This window comes from Aegilops tauschii, chromosome 4 (genome assembly GCF_002575655.3).
Source record: "Aegilops tauschii subsp. strangulata cultivar AL8/78 chromosome 4, Aet v6.0, whole genome shotgun sequence".
NCBI lineage: Eukaryota > Viridiplantae > Streptophyta > Magnoliopsida > Poales > Poaceae > Aegilops > Aegilops tauschii.
In genome coordinates, this window is record NC_053038.3 from 114,052,652 (window position 1) to 114,070,725 (window position 18,074).

Consider the following 18,074-nt stretch of genomic DNA (forward strand, 5'->3'; position numbering starts at 1 on the left):
GTGGTCAATAACCTCTCGGAGTTGGATTAGGGATTGCTAAGGCGCGACGTCCTCGCACGTTCGTAATCGGATCGTCAAAGTCGACTCCCTCCAAAACGATAGCCACCATCTCATCGAAAGACGGGACACCTTTGCCTCTATCAAGTGGTATCAGTTTTCAGGTTGCTCGGTGAGAATTTCCAGTTTCCCCTAGATTAGATTTATTTTCTTACCTATTGTCCAATAAAAAGCCACAAAAAAAGTTAGATATATTCATCCTTTTGTCCAAGCCAGTCTGAGCCTTTGCAATTTTCTTTTCATTGTTTGCATTATTGAATTATCGGTTGCATCGTCGTGTCGAGTTGCTCGTCTTAGGGTCTAGTTCGTTTAGAGTTTCGAGTTCTGTTCACATTAGTCACGTCGCCGCTGCATCGTTATCCCTTCTGCTGTCCACCACACCATCCATCAATTTCCTCCACGTGCTACCCATAGTTCATTATCACAGTCATAGTTGAGGTCGTTCACATCTTCGCTTGATCCAATCTGCATCTTATCTAGTTTGTCTTGGAAAGAGGGAGAGAAAAAAGACAGAGAAAAAAAGAAAAGGAAGTCAGAGAAAAAAAAGAGAGAAAGAAAAAGAAAAAAAAGTGTGAGGAAAAAAATAGAGAGAAGAAAAAGAACCAAAATTCCGATCTATCTAAACTCAATCTCGTAGTTGAATTCGGATTGGAATCTGTTTTGTGCACTGTTCAGTAAAACAGGCATAACTTCCTCATACAAAGTCCATTTTGGCTCCGCGAGTACTCAAATGAAAGCTAGCGACGAGCCGCATCTAAATAGTTGCAGAGACAAGTTCAATATTTGACACCTCAAAATCGTCTTCTAAATAGGTCTTTTTGCTCTCCGAAGTTCGCGGACATAGCTTATTCCAGTTTTTCAAGCCAGTTTCAGAATTCTTTGACTCCTCATATCAACTCGGAATTGAGTGATTCTTTTTGCATTGGAAAGCTTGAGCTAGTATCATTCTTTGAAAAAAATTATCAGAAAATTGGCTCAAAATTTTCAAGAGGAAAGTTGGAGAGAGTGAGAGAGAGTTGTTGTATATTCTGCTTGGCAGTTGTTTTTCATTATTATCTTTACTGCCGTTGTGATCTTCACTTATATCTTGCTGTCCAGAGCTACTTAGTATCCTTCATTGATGCTAGTTGTGCTACACCGTGACCTCATTAGTGTTATAGGCTCGCGTCTCTAGTCCGGTCTAGCCTATGACCAGCACAGTACCGTCGTTGAATGTTTATTCAACATTGCATCTCTGAATTGATTATTGCTAATATTTTGCTACCATATATAGCCAACCCAGCTCCACATATTTCTGCACCGTGTATACGTACGTTCCCCTGGCAATCGCTTTACACAACCTTCAGAGTTATTTGACACCGCTGGTTGCCTATCACTACCTGTTGCTTGGTAAGAACTTGTAAGATATTGATATTTGCTTTACTGTGAGCACTTTACAACCACATCCTAGTAGTTCATAGGAACATTATTCTCGAATTTTGTTTCTTGTTTCTACTAATCATGACAGGTTCCGGAGATAGACGTTCTTGGACGACGGACACATTTTCACCATCACGAGAGTTGGGACAACACACACAAGCACATGGTCAGGTTATCTCTTTACCGTCATTTGAGGGTAGATTTAATCCTGATATTTATCTAGCTTGGGAGCTTGAAGTAGAACAAGTTTTTAGTCACCATGATTTTTCTAAACTTGAGCGAGTACAAGCTGCCACTAGAGCATTTACTGGTTTTGCTTCTGTTTGGTGGAGTGTGCATTTTAAGAAAAATATTGATAACCAACCCACAACTTGGAAAGATTTGCAAGCTGTAATGAGACAACAATTTTTTCCTCCTTACTATCGTCGTGAATTGCTTCGCAAATTTGAACAATTTAAACAAGGCAACAACACTGTTCATGCTTACTAAGAGTTCAAATCTTATATGCATCATTGTGACATAAAAGAATCTGAGGATGATACAATGAATAGATTTTTTGGTGGTTTGAACCATGATATTCAGACACGATTTCAGTATATTCCTCGTTGCATTACTGGTATGTATGTTCGTGCTTGTACCTTTGAGAGACAGTTACAGGAGGATGCATTGGGCGACTACAACAACTACTATTCTAGTTCTTGCTCACCACCACCGCTTGGTTCCTCCACCGTTGCACCTACTAGAGCAGCCACACCTCAGATTGTGAGCGCAACATCATCTCAAGAGTATGGTACATTGCCATCATCCGTACCTACATCAGCTACATCTTTGCGACAAGGTAACTGTAAAGGTATTGATGATATAACTTCACATGAGAATGATGCATGCCTAGTTAACTTGAATACATCATGTGTTGAGTTACCTGTTGATTTGAGCGCATCACCTATTTTAGAGAATCATGTTACTGTCATGAATGCGTCATGTGATCAAACAACTTACATACCAATAATTTTGAGTGCACCCAATGAATTAACTGTTGATGCAAAAGAACCAATGTTTAATCATTTTGATATGACCTCTAATCTTGGTGATGATTCTGTGTCAAATGAATTATTGCATGTTTGTTTATTTCAGCATGTTGTAGCATGTAAATTTGATGCAAGTAAGGTTTATTCACCAATGTTGGGATGGTTTAATGATGAATATTGTCAATCTTTTCATATGAATAAGAGCTTCACTTATATGTGCAAACTGAGTTGCAATACTTTCATGCCTTCTACTTCTTGTGATAATATTTTGGCTTTATATTTTATTAACTATGAAAGTTACTCATGTATACATGTGTCATATGTGCAAAATCCACGGGAAGTAAAAATGGATGACATATACATATACAACATGTACACCTTGTCTCTTTTGTTAGCCACATTTCAGATTAAGCAACGCCGAGGACGGCTTTATTTTCAAGAAGGGGAGGATGATGAGGACATGACTACCTTGGATACGACCAAAAATATTGCATACATGCATATTTATCAGGTGATTTCTAGTGCAAACTATTCAATAATCTATTTATGTTATCCAGAACAAAAATACTTCACACACTTTTATGTTTTGTCTAATTGTAGGTGTATGGGACATTTGTACAATCCACATATGAAGATAGGGGAAAAGGAGAAGTTTAGGCTCTGTTCAAAAAGACCTCTCACGTCACTTTTGGGCCAAGAGGAGATAGAGTCCAAGTCTCTCACGTTCTGGATTCAGATTCGGACTGCACAGACATACCTGACTCAAAACGCCAACAACTTTTTCATACGGACTCCGAATTGGGTGATTCTTTTTTTTGGAAAGTAGATTTCGTCCTCTTTCCAACCCAATTGGATTCACCTTTAAATTCGTCCGGAGCGTTGAGATATGGACGAAACAATCTGACGCTGCAGCAGAATCCGAGTCAAACAACAAGTCCAAAGGTGTTGCATCACCTCCACTTGGGCCCATGAGCCTTGTACGACCTAGGGTATGTTTTAGGCTGCCTTGGGACGTCCTCCCACCTCCTTGGCTGCCACCCCTTGCTCCTATATAAGTAGATCCATCTAGTAGCTTTTTCCTTGGGTTTTGTTTAGATTAAAAGTTCACCATAGCTGCAACTTCGCGTACTTCGTTTGTGTTCAACGACCAGACAAAGGCGTCACAGAACCCCACCTTGATCAATAAAGCTTTCCTCTTATATTCGCAATATCCAGATTGCAATCTTAGTTTCTTGCTTGTTCTTCGTTTGCCTGCAGGAAACAGACCTTCGTGGTCAGGTTGATCGTGCTCCGGCGTGGTCAATAACCTCTCGGTGTTGGATTAGCGATTGCTAAGGCGCGACGTCCTCGCACGTTCGTAGTCGAATCGTCAAAGTCGACTCCCTCCAAAACGATAGCCACCATCTCATCGAAAGACGGGACACCTTTGCCTCTATCAAAGGAACTTGCTGAAATCATCAGAGATAGGCAAGTCAGGGCCGCTAGAGCCAAGGGCACAAATGTGCCTCTGCTTTTGGATCCAAAGTTGCTCCTCAACTACATTGATCTCTGGCACAAGGACCCAAACACTCTTATGCCTGATTTCAGTTGACTCCTGGCCAAAATCATATGTTGACTGCCTTCATCCAAGAAGAAAAATGGAAATATGAGAAGGCCAGGCAGATCAAGAAAGCACAATACAGGAAGGAGAACTTCCTGAAGAAAAACGTTGTCTCTATGACAACTGACGAACTTGTGAAGATCCAGTCTGAAATCAAAGTCCTCAGCGATGATTTCAATGCTTAGTATGCTGATTGGCAAGGAGCCAAGGCCAGGTTTATAAAACTGACTGAGAAATTCACTTCAAAGGTTGCAGCTCCATCGCAACCAGAAATTCCTCAGACTGAAGCATCTGCTCAGCCGACTGAAGAACATGCCAGCACCGCTGATGACATTCAGGCTGCTGAAGAAAATGTGAGTTTCAGGGCTGATGACTGCATTCCAGCCGCTGATGAAATTGCCAGGGCATCCACTAGTGGTGCGCTTGAAGAAAATGAAGAGGTCAGGGCAACTGCATCAGTTGTGCCTGAAGAAAATCAACCACATTCCTTTGCTCCTCCTGCACCTACACCAACTCCAATTCTTCCAACTGCATCAGATGCAAAGAAGACCAAGGCTGCAGAGCGTGCAACAGTGAAGAAAAGGAAGGCATCTACTTCATCAGATTCTTCAGCTCCGAAGAAGATGAAGACACTGACAACCTCACTTGAGAACCCAATTGATGTTGTTCCTCTCACTACCTTACCATCAAAGGCACTAGTTCCTTTTGATGAAGATTATGTGATTCCTAGTGAATCTGATGAAGAAAATCCTTCTGCTGCTTCGTCAGAGCAGATGGATGAAGAAATTGAAGTGGATGAAATCCCTTCAACTCCTGTTGTTTACACGCCTATGCCTCAGTTTACTGCTAAAGAGGCCAGCATTGAAGAAATGGAAGATGAAGATGTGGATATTGGTTGTACCACACCCGTGCTCAATGATGACTTTTGGGAAAGTCAGCACCCCAACTCTCCACTCTTCACACCATTGCAACAAATTCCTCAGTCCCCAGCAACTACAGTTCAAATGGGATATGATGAACCACATGCCACACCGTCTGTCCATGAAGAAATTCCAGCCACTAGTGCTGAAGAAAATTTAAATGAAGAATTGAAGACCCAAGCTGTCACTGGAGTAGAAGCTAAAATTCCTCAGCCTGAAGAACCTGAGATTGCGATTCCTGAGGTGATAATGCAATTGACTGACACTCCTCAGCCCAAACCAAAGGATCCATTCTCAAAGAAGCAGAAATTCAAGGCTGATGATTTCTTCGGTGAGCACGTGTTCTTCACTGACTACAATCCCTACGATTCTGCTCGTCTTAGAAGGAAGCGCTTCTGGACCGCCAGCCAGGCCAACTTCTATTCTTCACTGCTCTTCAACAAGGACAAAGTTTTCGACCACGAGCATATTCCTTATGTGGACATGGAATCACTACCATCCCTACGATTCTGCTCGTCTTAGAAGGAAGCGCTTCTGGACCACCAGCCAGGCCAACTTCTATTCTTCACTGCTCTTCAACAAGGACAAAGTTTTCGACCACGAGCATATTCCTTATGTGGACATGGAATCACTACCATGCTTCACAGCTGTCCTCAGTGTGCTTCATGACACAGGCCTCCTCAACTTTTGCACATACATAGTTGATTGGAATGAAGAACTCATTCTTCAATTCTACGCAACACTGCACATCACAGGAGATGCTGACGATGTGAACTCCTGGGTTTTGGACTGGATGACCAAAAACACTCACTACAAAGCACCGGCCTCTGAATTACTTCACGCCCTGCCCATCAGTCCTCCACCTGAAGGAGCTCGTTGCATGTACCAAGAGCCTGAGCTTACTGATCACTATATGCAAGTGCTGATGAAGCCATTGAAACCTGGTCAAGCCTCAAGGACAAAATTCCTCGTGAAGGAATTGCAGTATGTACCAAGGACAGTCTATCGCATTCTGACGAAGACTATGAGTCCAATCAAAGGCCACGACTCATCTGATGAGGAAATTGTCGGCATCATGAAGAATCTGGTATTCAACATCATTCATGGCATTCCTGTCAATTATCACGATTTCTTCATGAGGACTCTGGCAAATGTTGCACTTTCTCCATTTGAGCTGAAGCCTTATGCACCTTGGATTATGAGATTCCTCAAGAAAAGGTCTTCACTCAACTACAAGGCTGATTTTCAGAATCACCTCAGCTACTTGCCCCCAATTGAAGTCCTCAAGCGGACCTATTCCTCAGCTGACGAAAAGGGCAAGGCACCATCTGTTATAGATGAAGGCATTCGTCCATTGGATGGTAAATTTCGCAAGACTGCATCTTATTCCATCAATGATGACTCTGCCACTCATGATTCTGCTGCCCATGCCTCCAAGCCTAATCCTCAAGCCACTGCTCCTCGTGTGATGACTGACCGTGAGCTTCTGCTAAGTCTTCACCAGAAGGTGGATCGAAACCATAAATGGGTTAAGCGTCAGTTTGGTTCAATTCTTCACAACATGACTGCTACACATAATGCAGTGAAGAAAAACCATTACCACCTCCATGAAGTCTTCGGTCGCACCTGGGCTATTCTGTTACATGTATATGGTGAAGAAGATCTGAAGCAAATGGGTCTCAAGGAGGACTTTGACTGGTCTGCACCTTCACCGAAGAAATACAAGGTCAAGGTTCCTTCCTTGGTGGCCAGCTCCTATTCTTCATCGCGCGAAACCGATGAGCATGAAGACTTGGACGACACTGCGGCAGGCCCTACTTCAACAAACGACCCCAACAACGCTTACGCTCCTTCATCAACTTGATATTCTTCAGGGGCGTTAGTCCTCATTTTCGATCATTTTGGTCATTCGATGACAAAGGGAGGGATTTGAGTTAGTCTTCAAGCGGGTCTATCTTATATGGGCGTTTTTTTGCTAAGTTACAACTCTCGTTCTTCTGAGACTTTATTGGATCGAGTTGTAAACTTAAACTCTATGGTGGCCTGATACTTTTGCTGTATTCTTCTGCATGCTTATTCCTCGTTAATATTATTGCATGCATGCTGAATTACATCAGTCACCATATTTCATCATGCATTTCAAATTCTTCATATTATATGTCAAATGCGTGTATGAATTACAAGATATAGGGGGAGATCTCCATGATTCAACTCTTCAAGTGTGCATTGCTTCAAAAGCAAATTCCTCACTATGCACATCTTCAGGGGGAGTTCTTCTATATCTTGCAATCAAATTCCTCAATATCAGAATTTACACTTCATATGTTTATCCCTGTTGAAACTTAACCTATATTGTCATCAATCACCAAAAAGGGGGAGATTGTAAGTGCATCTAGTGCCCCTTAGTGATTTTGGTGTAGTGAAGACTTATAGGTTAAGGGACTAATGTGTTTATGAGTGTACACAGGTCTATAAGTCTATGAGGAGTTTGATATTTACAGAGAAAGTCGACCCCTAAAAATGAAGTTCTTCAACTGAAGACTTTGGATTTCTGAAGACTTTCTGAAGACTTTAAAAGTGAAGAAATTGGTGTGACCTTGAAGACTTGGTATTCATTTGAGGAACATGAAGCGTGAAGACTTTTGTTTTCGTAGTTTCATTTTCTCTTTCTTGAGTCATAGGAAACACCGTACTGTTAAAGGGGGCCGAGGAAATACTAAGGAAAAATTTCCATGTGATGCTCAACTCAAAATCCTACACCTACCAATCCCTTCGAGTGAAGCCATTGGAAATCTCATACAGTCCAGTCATATTCTTCAGTGACAGAGACGAAGTTCTTCTGGTCTCTGAGGAATTTGTTCTGACTGAGGAGTTAGGAATTCGCCAGTGCGGATTGCCTACACAGTGAGGAACATGATGGCCCTAAGGAATTTGAGTCTCAAATTTCCGACCGTTGCTGTGCTATGCGCCAGCTGTCCCAAAATATCTACCCACCTAATGGTCATATCATTGAAGGGCATTTATGTCTTATCATGTCGGGCTGCTCCCTAGGCTATAAATAGCCGCCCCCTACAACCACTAGCTGGTTGGCTGCTCCGAGAGAAACTGACACTTGTCATTTGAGATCATCCCATCCTCCGAGGACTTTGAGTGAAAATCATCGAGTGAGGAAAACCCAAACCCAAACACTTACAAACCCAAAGTGATTGAGCATCACTGAAGAGATTGATCCTGCGTGAATCCGACGCTTGTTACCTTTGAAGACTGTGCTTCTTCCAGACGGTTAGGCGTCATGGTCTAGAGCATCCAAGAGGAATTGTGGATCGCCGAGTGACCGAGTTTGTGAAGGTTCGGAAGTCACCTGAAGACTTACCACGAGTGATTGGGCGAGCTCTGTGTGACCTTAGCTCAAGGAGAATACGGTGAGGACTGTGTGTGCGGGACTGTGTGTCCTCAGGTTTAAATACCTAGCCGCTCCAACCAGATGTACAACTGAGACAGCAGTTGGAACTGGTCTACCAAATCATTGTCTTCACCAAGCCTACTGGTTCTATTTTATCAACTCTTTCATTTCCTCATTACTGTGTTGTGTGCTTGTCATATCTGTGTTTGAAGACTTTGACTGAAGACTTTCTCAATTTCCTCAGTTCAATTTCTTCAGTCTGTTTGTCTTCATCCTGTGCTATCCTGTGTTTACGCTTTATGTACTCTGTGCTTGTCTTCATTTCATCATGATGACCATGCTTGTGTTCTGCTATGCTTACTCTTGAGTACTTATTCCGCTGCAAGTAGTTCTTCGCTAAGGAATTTCCCCACCGGCAAATGCCTCAGTGAAGAATTCATAAAAATCGCCTATTCACCCCCTCTAGTCGATATAACGCACTATAATTCATATTGAAATATCCAAAATGTCTTATAATAGTGAAAGGAAAGGAGTAGCATTTATGGTTCTGAAAAGGCATAAAAGAAAAAAAATACATGTATGGCCTTCAATATACATGCCAATCTCACACATCTCAACTCGACTGGATGGCACAGATAAAGAGACCATGTTAGAATTAAATCCGAGGCCATCGTCGATCATCTGAGGACCAAGCAATCACACGAGCACAACACCAAGATTTGTTAACGAGGTTCATCGATATGGCTACATCCCGGAGCTTGGCTACGGGCGCTCCTCCCCGTGACACCGTCACAATACCGCATCCTGGCCGCCCGGGTGCCGGCACACGCCGCCGGCTCCCCCGCGTGCTTGTTCTATTATGTTGGCATAGGTTACATCGTGTGTCTACCCACACTATATATGAGAGGCATAGGATACAAGCGTCCTACTTGGACACGACTCCATATCCTATCTAAACACAATACAACTACAAGTCCAACTGTAACCTACCTTGTACATAATATTCGACACAACTCTAACAAACTCCACCTTGGCGAATATTCTCCACCACCTTGAATTCGTCAATGTGTCAAACTTTCATGTACATTGGACTTGAGCTTATCCCATGAGCACGGCTGCTACTCCAAAGACTCCATATGACTCCATGCAACTTGTAGTCCCTTCTTTCCTTGACCAAGTCAACACCCGAGCAAAATTAAGTTCCTCGTTACTCTAGTTTGCGCTCCAACTTCCACAGCATCCATCCACGGCATCACACACTGATCACTGACCTGCGTGAAAGTGAACAACTCACATATTGGATGTCACACGTAAGAGTTACCTGAACTCAACATCACCGCTCCTTTCTTGACCGCCTGTCTGAAACTTGAAGGAATTTCACCATTGCTTGTAGTCATCCTGAGTCAAATTCGCAGTTGTCTCGCCACATGTATGACCACCAAAGCCCTGACCCGTCTTCATGTCCCGTTCGTACTGCACGCCTCCGCTGTCCCGGTCGAGTCTCAAGGGTCACGAACCCCACGCCACTCAACCCCCACTGCAGAGTACCACCGATCATCATCGACCGATGACGAGTTTCACGCTTCCATCAGACCACTGGGCTCCAGTCCGAACTGCATGTCACTCGCTTTCCTCCCTTGCTGAATAGGCTTCGATTCCCTGGATCCTTACACCGTAGCCCCTCAATCCAGCTCCACCTTCAACATGACCCCATGGTAGATGATCAGTCCATCCCGCGCCCCGTTGACTTCAAGCTTCGTGTGCACCATCCTGAATCAACCCCGCGCCATAGTCTTGTCGAAGCCACACAAGCACTCAGGCCAGTGCCGCGTGTTTTCACGCCCAGAAGTCGGTCACCATCAGCATCATGCACCTATGTCGTTGTCGCCGATTCCACCACCGTCTTCTGTACCAACCAACTTCCGTCGATCCGTCGGACTGTCTAGTCCAACCCAGCCGAATTTATCCGACTGCACGACATGCTCCAGACTCCATAAGCCTTGTACGCACATCACCAATCTGCCATCGTCATGTAAAACCTCATGTGCAATTAGCAACACTTCCAAAAGAAAATTTAACTTTCCTGGTAGTCTCCAAGGGTGCACCAAGCCTTTCCCCCATAACCTCCAAAGCTTCCTTTTCTTTATTGTGTTGTTGTCCATGCCACGTCAATACCAATACTGCAGATTGTTCTTTTTTTGTCTCAAACAAATCTCACCGATGCCTTGCAGCTTCAACGCGTCAGCAACTCCACGATGCTCCCGCGAATAGCATGTCCCGCCTGCAGCTCCCCCTGTGCCTTGCCGCACCATGGGCTCTGCTAGGCACCTGGGCCAGCGTAGCCGCTGCCACCCCGTGCGCGCCTCGGACTGAGCTGCTTGTGTTCACGTTCCTTCGATCACATCGATCTTGCCGAGACCGAGTCGATCTAGAATACCACGACACCTTTGCTCCATCGTCCGACCTCGCCGGGAATTTGCCCGAAAGACACGCCGCATGCATGCTCGCCCGAATCGATCCACTAGATCAATCGCCGCACGTTTCGCGATGTACTCGCCCGACCTTGTCTCCCGCTAGCACACGCACCATCCGATCACTTCTTGAAGATTACAACATGACCAACTCTGCTTCCAGCTCGCAACTCGCCGACCATACTGTCCCGCATTACGATCGCTTCCACAAATTTCTGTCGATGTTCTTCTTCATCCTCCTTCTTGATCAACGCACAACCACCTCTTCGTAACCTTGCTCATGATACCACTTGTTAGAATTAAATCCGAGGCCATCGTTGATCATCCGAGGACCAAGCAATCACACGAGCACAACACCGAGATTTGTTAACGAGGTTCACCGATATGGCTACATCTCCGGGGCTTAACTACGGGCGCTCCTCCCCGTGACGCCGTCACAATACCGCACCCCGGCCGCCCAGGCGCCGACACACGCCGCCGGCTCCCCCGCGTGCTTGTGCTATTATGTTGGCATAGGTTACATCGTATGTCTACCCCCACTATATATGAGAGGCCTAGGATACAAGTGTCCTACTTGAACACGACTCCATATCCTATCTAAACACAATACAACCACAAGTCCGTAACCTACCTTGTACACAATATTCGACACAACTCTAACAGACCATATGAGCTCGGGGCCGTTTTGAGTTTCCGTATTCAGGACATATTGTCCTGAAATATCACCTTTTTGAATTCTCAATTATGAGAACATCAAATAAAGCTACATGTTTAAGTGTTTGTGTTTGAGAAAAATAAAGAATATAAAAGAACACACTGGAACATCTTAGATGGTTGTTAAACCACTGGTTGTCGAGGGAGACACCACCATCATGAGGATTTCATACCATAGTTTATGTCTCTGATCGATCTTGCCATGTTCATCGACAAAGTAGAAGATGAAATGACGATCCGACCTCTCCATGGGTGGAAACTGGGTACTTACTGGGGAACAACGCACGACCAGAGCCTAGCACATCGGCGGTGACCGGAACCCACCCACCTATGTCCATGTCTGCCTCGAGAACTTGAACCTTGCGATTGTAGGAGCAGTTCAATAGTGATGGCGATCCGGCCCTAGCGGAACAACTACATGGCTGATTACAGAGCCTAACCCGGAAAGCGGAACGGTTGTGCCGAAGAAAAGATTACGCAAATACAGTAGTTTTGTGTGCTTGCCTCCATAAGCATCATCCGCTATGCCAAAGGGCGAGCCAACCGCTGTTGGTGGAACCGATGATTCTCGTATTGCCAGTCGGGAGAGGAAGGCGGTGCAAAGATGCGGTCGAGGAGAGTGACGAAGGTTTCATCAGAGTGGACGATCCATGGTAGTTGTGCCTGTGGTGCACGGCCAAGGGCCATGATCGGCACACACCGCAGAAGCGGCCGTGGTCGACGGGCATGGGGAGGCGAACGATAACCCGGCTTAGGAGAGAGATGGAGGAGTCGACTCCATGGATCAAACTTCTAGCGCTGCTGCCGGCTCGCTGCTCGATCTACCGATCCTATACAGTAGGCACAGGTCGCATGAACCACGGTTTATGTCCAGTTCCTGGGCCAAGACTGTAGTGTTGTTACTCAAGCCCATAAAGGCAAATGATTCCCAATCAGCCTATGGCGCAAATGAGCCCAGACGCGGTTCCCTCCCGCCACCCTCTCGCCGCCGACCCGCTGCCGGCGCTCCGCCGGCTCCGGGCCGCCGCGCCGCGCGTCTTCGGGCAGCTCCACGCGCTGCTCCTCACCTCCGGCCTCGCGCTCCACTCCCCCAACTTCACCCTCCTCCTCCGCCTCGCCTCCTCCTCCGTCCCCTCCCTCTCCCACCGCCTCCAGCTCCTCCTATGCTCCCCACTGCCGCCCACCGCTTTTCTCGCCAACTCCCTCCTCCTCGCGCACCTCCCTTCCGCGCCCCCCCTCTACTCCCTCCTCTTCCTCGCCTCTCCCCCGCTCCTCCGCCCCAACGAGTTCACCTATCCGGCCCTCCTCCGCGCCTCCCCACCCCGCACCGCGCTCGCGCTCGCCACCCATTCGCTTAAATTCCTCGGCGCCGGGGCCGCCTCCAGCGACCGCGTCCTCGGGTCCGCGCTGCTCGACGCCTTCGCCCGCTGTGGCAGGATCGCGTCCTGCCGCCGGGTGTTCGACAGGATCGCCGAGCCGGACCTGCCGGCCTGGAATGCGCTGCTCACCGCCTACGCGCGCCGGGCCAGGGATTCGTCGTGCGCCGGCGAGGCGGCGGAGATTCTTGAGCTGTTTGCGCGCATGGTCTCATCGACGGTCCCGCCAAACGAGATCACGCTCGTCGCCGTCGTCGGCGCATGCGGGGAGCTCGGCGCTCTCGGGCACGGCCTGTGGGCGCACGCGTATGCTCTCAAGCGCAGGCTGACCGTGAACTGTTACGTGGCCACCGCGCTCGTGGAGATGTACACCAGGTGCGGCAAAATGGACCTGGCCGAGCAGGTGTTCGCTGGCGTTACGGACATGGACACATGCTGCTACAATGCCATGCTCCAGGGCTTGGCATTCCATGGGCATGGCCGAGTTGCCCTCACCTTGTTTGACAGGATGTGTGCCGAGGGCTTCCCGGTTGATAGCGTCACGGTGCTGGCGGTGATGTGCGCGTGCGCCCACGCTGGGTTGGTGGATGAAGGGCAGTGGCTCTTCGACAGAATGGAGATTCAGTTTGGGGTCACACCGAGGATTGAGCATTATGGATGCATGGTTGACATACTGGGCCGAGCTGGTCATCTTGATGTTGCCGAGAAGCTTATCCGAGGGATGGACATTACGCCGAACGCCGCAATGTACAGGTCTTTGATACGGGCATGTGGGATTCATGGCAAGCTAGAAATTGGGGAGAGGATGATCCAAGAGCTGATGAGGCTCGAGCCAGAGCACAGTGGAAATTATGTCCTGCTGTCCAACTTCTACGCGAGAATGAAACTATGGGAGGACGCAAAGAAGGCGAGGAAGGAGATGAAGGCCATGGGCATTGACAAGAGCCCCGGGTCAAGCCTCCTTGACATCAATGGTGTTCTCCATGAATTCTTGATGGGTGACAAGACACACCCTGCCTCAAGGGAGATATACGCCATGATTCAAGAGATCCAAGCCAGATTGAAGGAATGCGGGCACCGGCCGAGCACCACGGCTGTGATGTTCAACGTCGAGGAGGAGGACAAAGTAGGTGCGCTGTCCTACCACAGCGAGAGGCTCGCCATTGCCTTCGCCCTGATCGCCTCCTCTCCGGGTGCGCCCATCAGGATCATCAAGAACCTCCGGGTGTGCAGTGATTGTCACGAGAGCACGAAGCTCGTCTCCCGGGTGTATGGAAGGGAGATCATCATGAGGGACCGCACCCGGTTCCATCACTTCAGAGATGGCCATTGCTCATGTGGAGATTTCTGGTGACTGGTCATTAGCTGTTTGCCATGTGCATAAGAATGTGTTGTAGATTCGTGTTCCTACTTGTTCTGTGTCCTACTCCAGACTGGACGATGGACGGCGTCGTGAACACGAAGCAGCCGGAACCAGCGGTTGGCGACGGCGTTGAAGTCTGCAAAGAACCCTCAAGAACCAAGACTAGCCCCGGAAGAACAAGGTAAAAATCCTAATTTTCTAGTATAATGTTCCAATGTCAAGTGTCAAGGATGAGATTCAAATGATAATTTGCTGGGGCCTTATGCAGTATACTGAATTTATGTTTTATGATTTAGTCAATAGCCAAGGAATGTTATTGATAGATTCATTGGGATGGGACACGGAGTTTGATTACGCAATAGTTGTAACCCAGCGAAGTGAGGTTTTATGGCCAATCAAACTGTATGGGTATGCCATGTGAGCATTCAGTGGTGGAGCTACCAAAGAAAAGCTGGGCGGGCCACAGAGTAGAAACAGTGCTATCAAATTGGAAATCAGTGCATTGTTGTGTGCTGGGCTTCATACAATTATTATTTTTGCTTCGGTCCTGGGAGGGCCATGGTCCATCCGGCCTTGCCGTAGCTCCGCCGGTGTTAGCATTACAACAACATGCTCAGCTCATGAATATGCCACAGATGTTCGTCTGTCAATCAGTTGATGTGAGGCTGTGCCTTGTTCTGAATTTAGTAAGATATGAAATTTCTGACTACAAATTTACAATTGCTTGGTGTATGCTCCAAAGGTTTAATGTTGTTTGCATTAAAAGCCAGCATGTTGACAGGTGTTGCCATTTGCCTGCTTGCGTGTGAAGAGGAAAACACACAAATTCAAATTTTAACAACAAGGGCAGGAGGTTTGCCCAAGCTGTGTATATAAGCAGGGAGTTGAGGGGCAGGACTGCAGGAAGACTCAGTTTCAGTCATCTACGCGAAGGTGTAGTTGGAGCAAGATCAAGTTTTAGTGGGAGGAGAAATAGAGTGAATGGCTCCGACCGAGTTATCTAGCACCTCCTCTGCGGTTACGCGTCTCAGAACATACTCCTGATGATGGTGGATTAACAGCTGTAAGTTCAGAACATTAGCTTGGTTCCTGTATATTCTCTATTTATATTTTGTAACCTGAAAGTGCCGTGACGGTGCAGGAAGCGGATGCGTCCGAATCGTCTGTGAATCAAGCGATATGATCAGGCATGGCTGTCAGTGCAGCTTCAGGTGCCGTGACGGTGCAGGAAGTGATTGATGCCTGTAGAAGGTTTGATCACTGTATGTCCATGAAGTCTCCCATAATTTGCAGCTAATATATAATGTAAAGTCTTGATTTTTCTTGCTATGGGAAGATGGCATAAGAATTGACTTCAAGTTCTGAACCAAGGATTATATCACTATCATCAATCCAATCACAGTTTCTGATTTGCTATTATTTTAATCTGTGAATAAACCCACTTTTGGTGTATTTGCTAACTTGGTAATTGGTCTTCTTATTAGTATAGTACTTCCTCCGTTCCGAAATATAAGTCTTTTTAGACATTTCAAATGGTCTACAACATACGGATGTATGTAGACATATTTTAGAGTGTAGATTCATTCATTTTGCTCCGTATGTAGTCACGTATTGAAATCTCTAGAAAGACTTATATTTTGGAACGGAGGGAGTACATGCAGTCCACTGATTGTTGTTGAACTACTCCCTCTGTATCAAAATATACTTATATTTTGGTACAGGGGTAGTAATAAAGATTATTTCTGTGCTCATCTTAAGTTTGCTAAGGAAAAATGTAAGGAAAATCACAGGAGCTTGTAAGCGTAGGCTTGAATTATGTTGTTTTTAGCTCTTGTTATGAAACAAATGCCCTCTTTACTACGTGAATTGTAGGTACTGTTTCTTTAGGCTTTCTTCTTGTGGTACACTCTGAAAGTATTATATTTTTTGTTGCAGTTCATATATCTGTGGATCAACCTGAAGATTCCAGCTCACAGTGCTGACAAGGGACTGTTTGCTTGTTTCTCTCTACAAAAATTTGAGTCATGCCAAAACATGATAGAAATAGAAGTCAAGACTGTTATGTCCAAAATTTATCAAATTAAACGTAGATGCTTCCTACCATGCAGAGGAGGGATCCGGGGCGACAGGTGCTGTCCTACAGGACGATAAAGGCCATTTTATTGCTGCTCAATGTAGATTCATTCCGGTGGCAGCTGATGTAACGGCAGTTGAGGCCATGGCAATGCGAGGTGGTTTAAACTTAACATTTGGGATTTAACAGAATCGAAGCGGAATCTGATTCTTTGAGTGTGGTGAATTATTGCCAGGGGCAAAATCAATGGTGGGATGCAGCAGCAGCAATATTTGCAGAATGCATTGATACAACAACATCAATAGGGAAGGTCATCCTTTTGCATTGTTATCGTGATGCTAATTCAGTAGCTCATGAGCTAGCTAAATTCAGTTTTTGTAATTAGAGTAATGATAATTGGACTGATGAACCTCCGGGTTTCCTTATCAGCCAATTAGTGAACGATGTAATTATTTTGTGATTTAATAAAGCTAGCCATGATGGCCTTTCTCCAAAGAAAAAGACTGTTATGTCCAATTGATGTAAATGTAGATAGGCGTAGTGGTTGCTTGCTATGGTATTGTGTTTTGTGAATTTTGATTGATGCAAAAAGAAAGTGTTTTGTGAATTTTGATGGTATGTGGAATGCCCACTAAACCCACTTGTCCCACTTAAAATTATGTGGGTAGATGCGGGCCTCCCACTTAAAATATGCGGCAGTTGTGTGGCGGATGCGGGCCTCCCGCTTAGTGTACCACTTCAGTCTGAACTCCAGTCCATAACATCTCTGATGCATCTGAGTCCATACATCTCTATTTTGTTTCATCTGATCATTCGGCGTGGTCGCGTACAGCGATACCCTTATCCTATTATAAAGGTTTAGTAGAAGTATGAACAAGCCGTCTGGGTGGTGTAGTTGGTTATCACGTTAGTCTCACACACTAAAGGTCCCCAGTTCGAACCTGGGCTCAGACATGTATTTTTTATTTTTTATTTATGCTTATGTAATTATGTCAAAAACTATAGTTCTTATCAAAGAGAGTAACAAAATTTCTTGCGCTTCGCTGTAATTTCCTATTGCAAGAGCTTAGTTGTGTAGCGTATGTCATATATTGATTAAACCTAAAAACTACAAAGTGCGCGCGCACTATCTGGCTCTCGCGAGCGGCCGCTCCCTAGCCACACGATCTCGCCCGAACCGCCGCGCGCATGTGTCAGGTGCTACCTGGTCGGGCGCTTTCAACCACTAGCGTTTGTCGTCATCCAAACGGGTCCACATCCTTCGTCCCCATCCTCCTCGCGTTGGCCGTCGCCGCCAGCTCGCGCCGGCCATCTTCGCTGCCGACCCACCTCCTGGCCGCTCCTTCTAAGTTCCCAGAGATGGATTAAGTTTTCTTCCCTTCGTCAGCGTGGGAGAAAGAGGCGCTCACGGCTGGAATTGATTGGAGGGGAGGTCAAACGGGCCAGCGTCGTGGTCGGCCGTGATTGCGTTCCTCTCGCTCGCGCGGCAACGAAATGAGACACGGCAAAATAGCGGCGCCCTCCGGCTCGTCTTGCTGCAGGCGGACTGCGGTGGTGGTTTGCTGAATCTGGACGAAGCAATTTCGTTCCTATCCACACGCACAGATTGACAGAAACCTTATCTCTTCGTCATTTTTGCATCCAAATTT

General features: G+C 46.2%; 1 protein-coding gene and 1 non-coding gene across 2 annotated transcripts; both read left to right on the forward strand.

The window, feature by feature from the left end:
* The first annotated feature begins 12,533 nt into the window (after positions 1 to 12,533).
* Positions 12,534 to 16,926, forward strand: LOC109746716 (pentatricopeptide repeat-containing protein OGR1, mitochondrial). Its single transcript, XM_073496380.1, has 3 exons — positions 12,534 to 15,414; positions 15,493 to 15,602; positions 16,287 to 16,926. Exon 1 carries the CDS (start codon positions 12,534 to 12,536, stop codon positions 14,340 to 14,342), a length of 1,809 nt encoding a protein of 602 aa, XP_073352481.1. The 3' UTR covers positions 14,343 to 15,414; positions 15,493 to 15,602; positions 16,287 to 16,926.
* Positions 16,927 to 17,305: 379 nt separating this feature from the next.
* On the forward strand, positions 17,306 to 17,379 carry TRNAV-CAC (transfer RNA valine (anticodon CAC)). The gene has a single exon. It is a non-coding gene; the product is annotated as a tRNA-Val (tRNA).
* Positions 17,380 to 18,074: the final 695 nt, after the last annotated feature.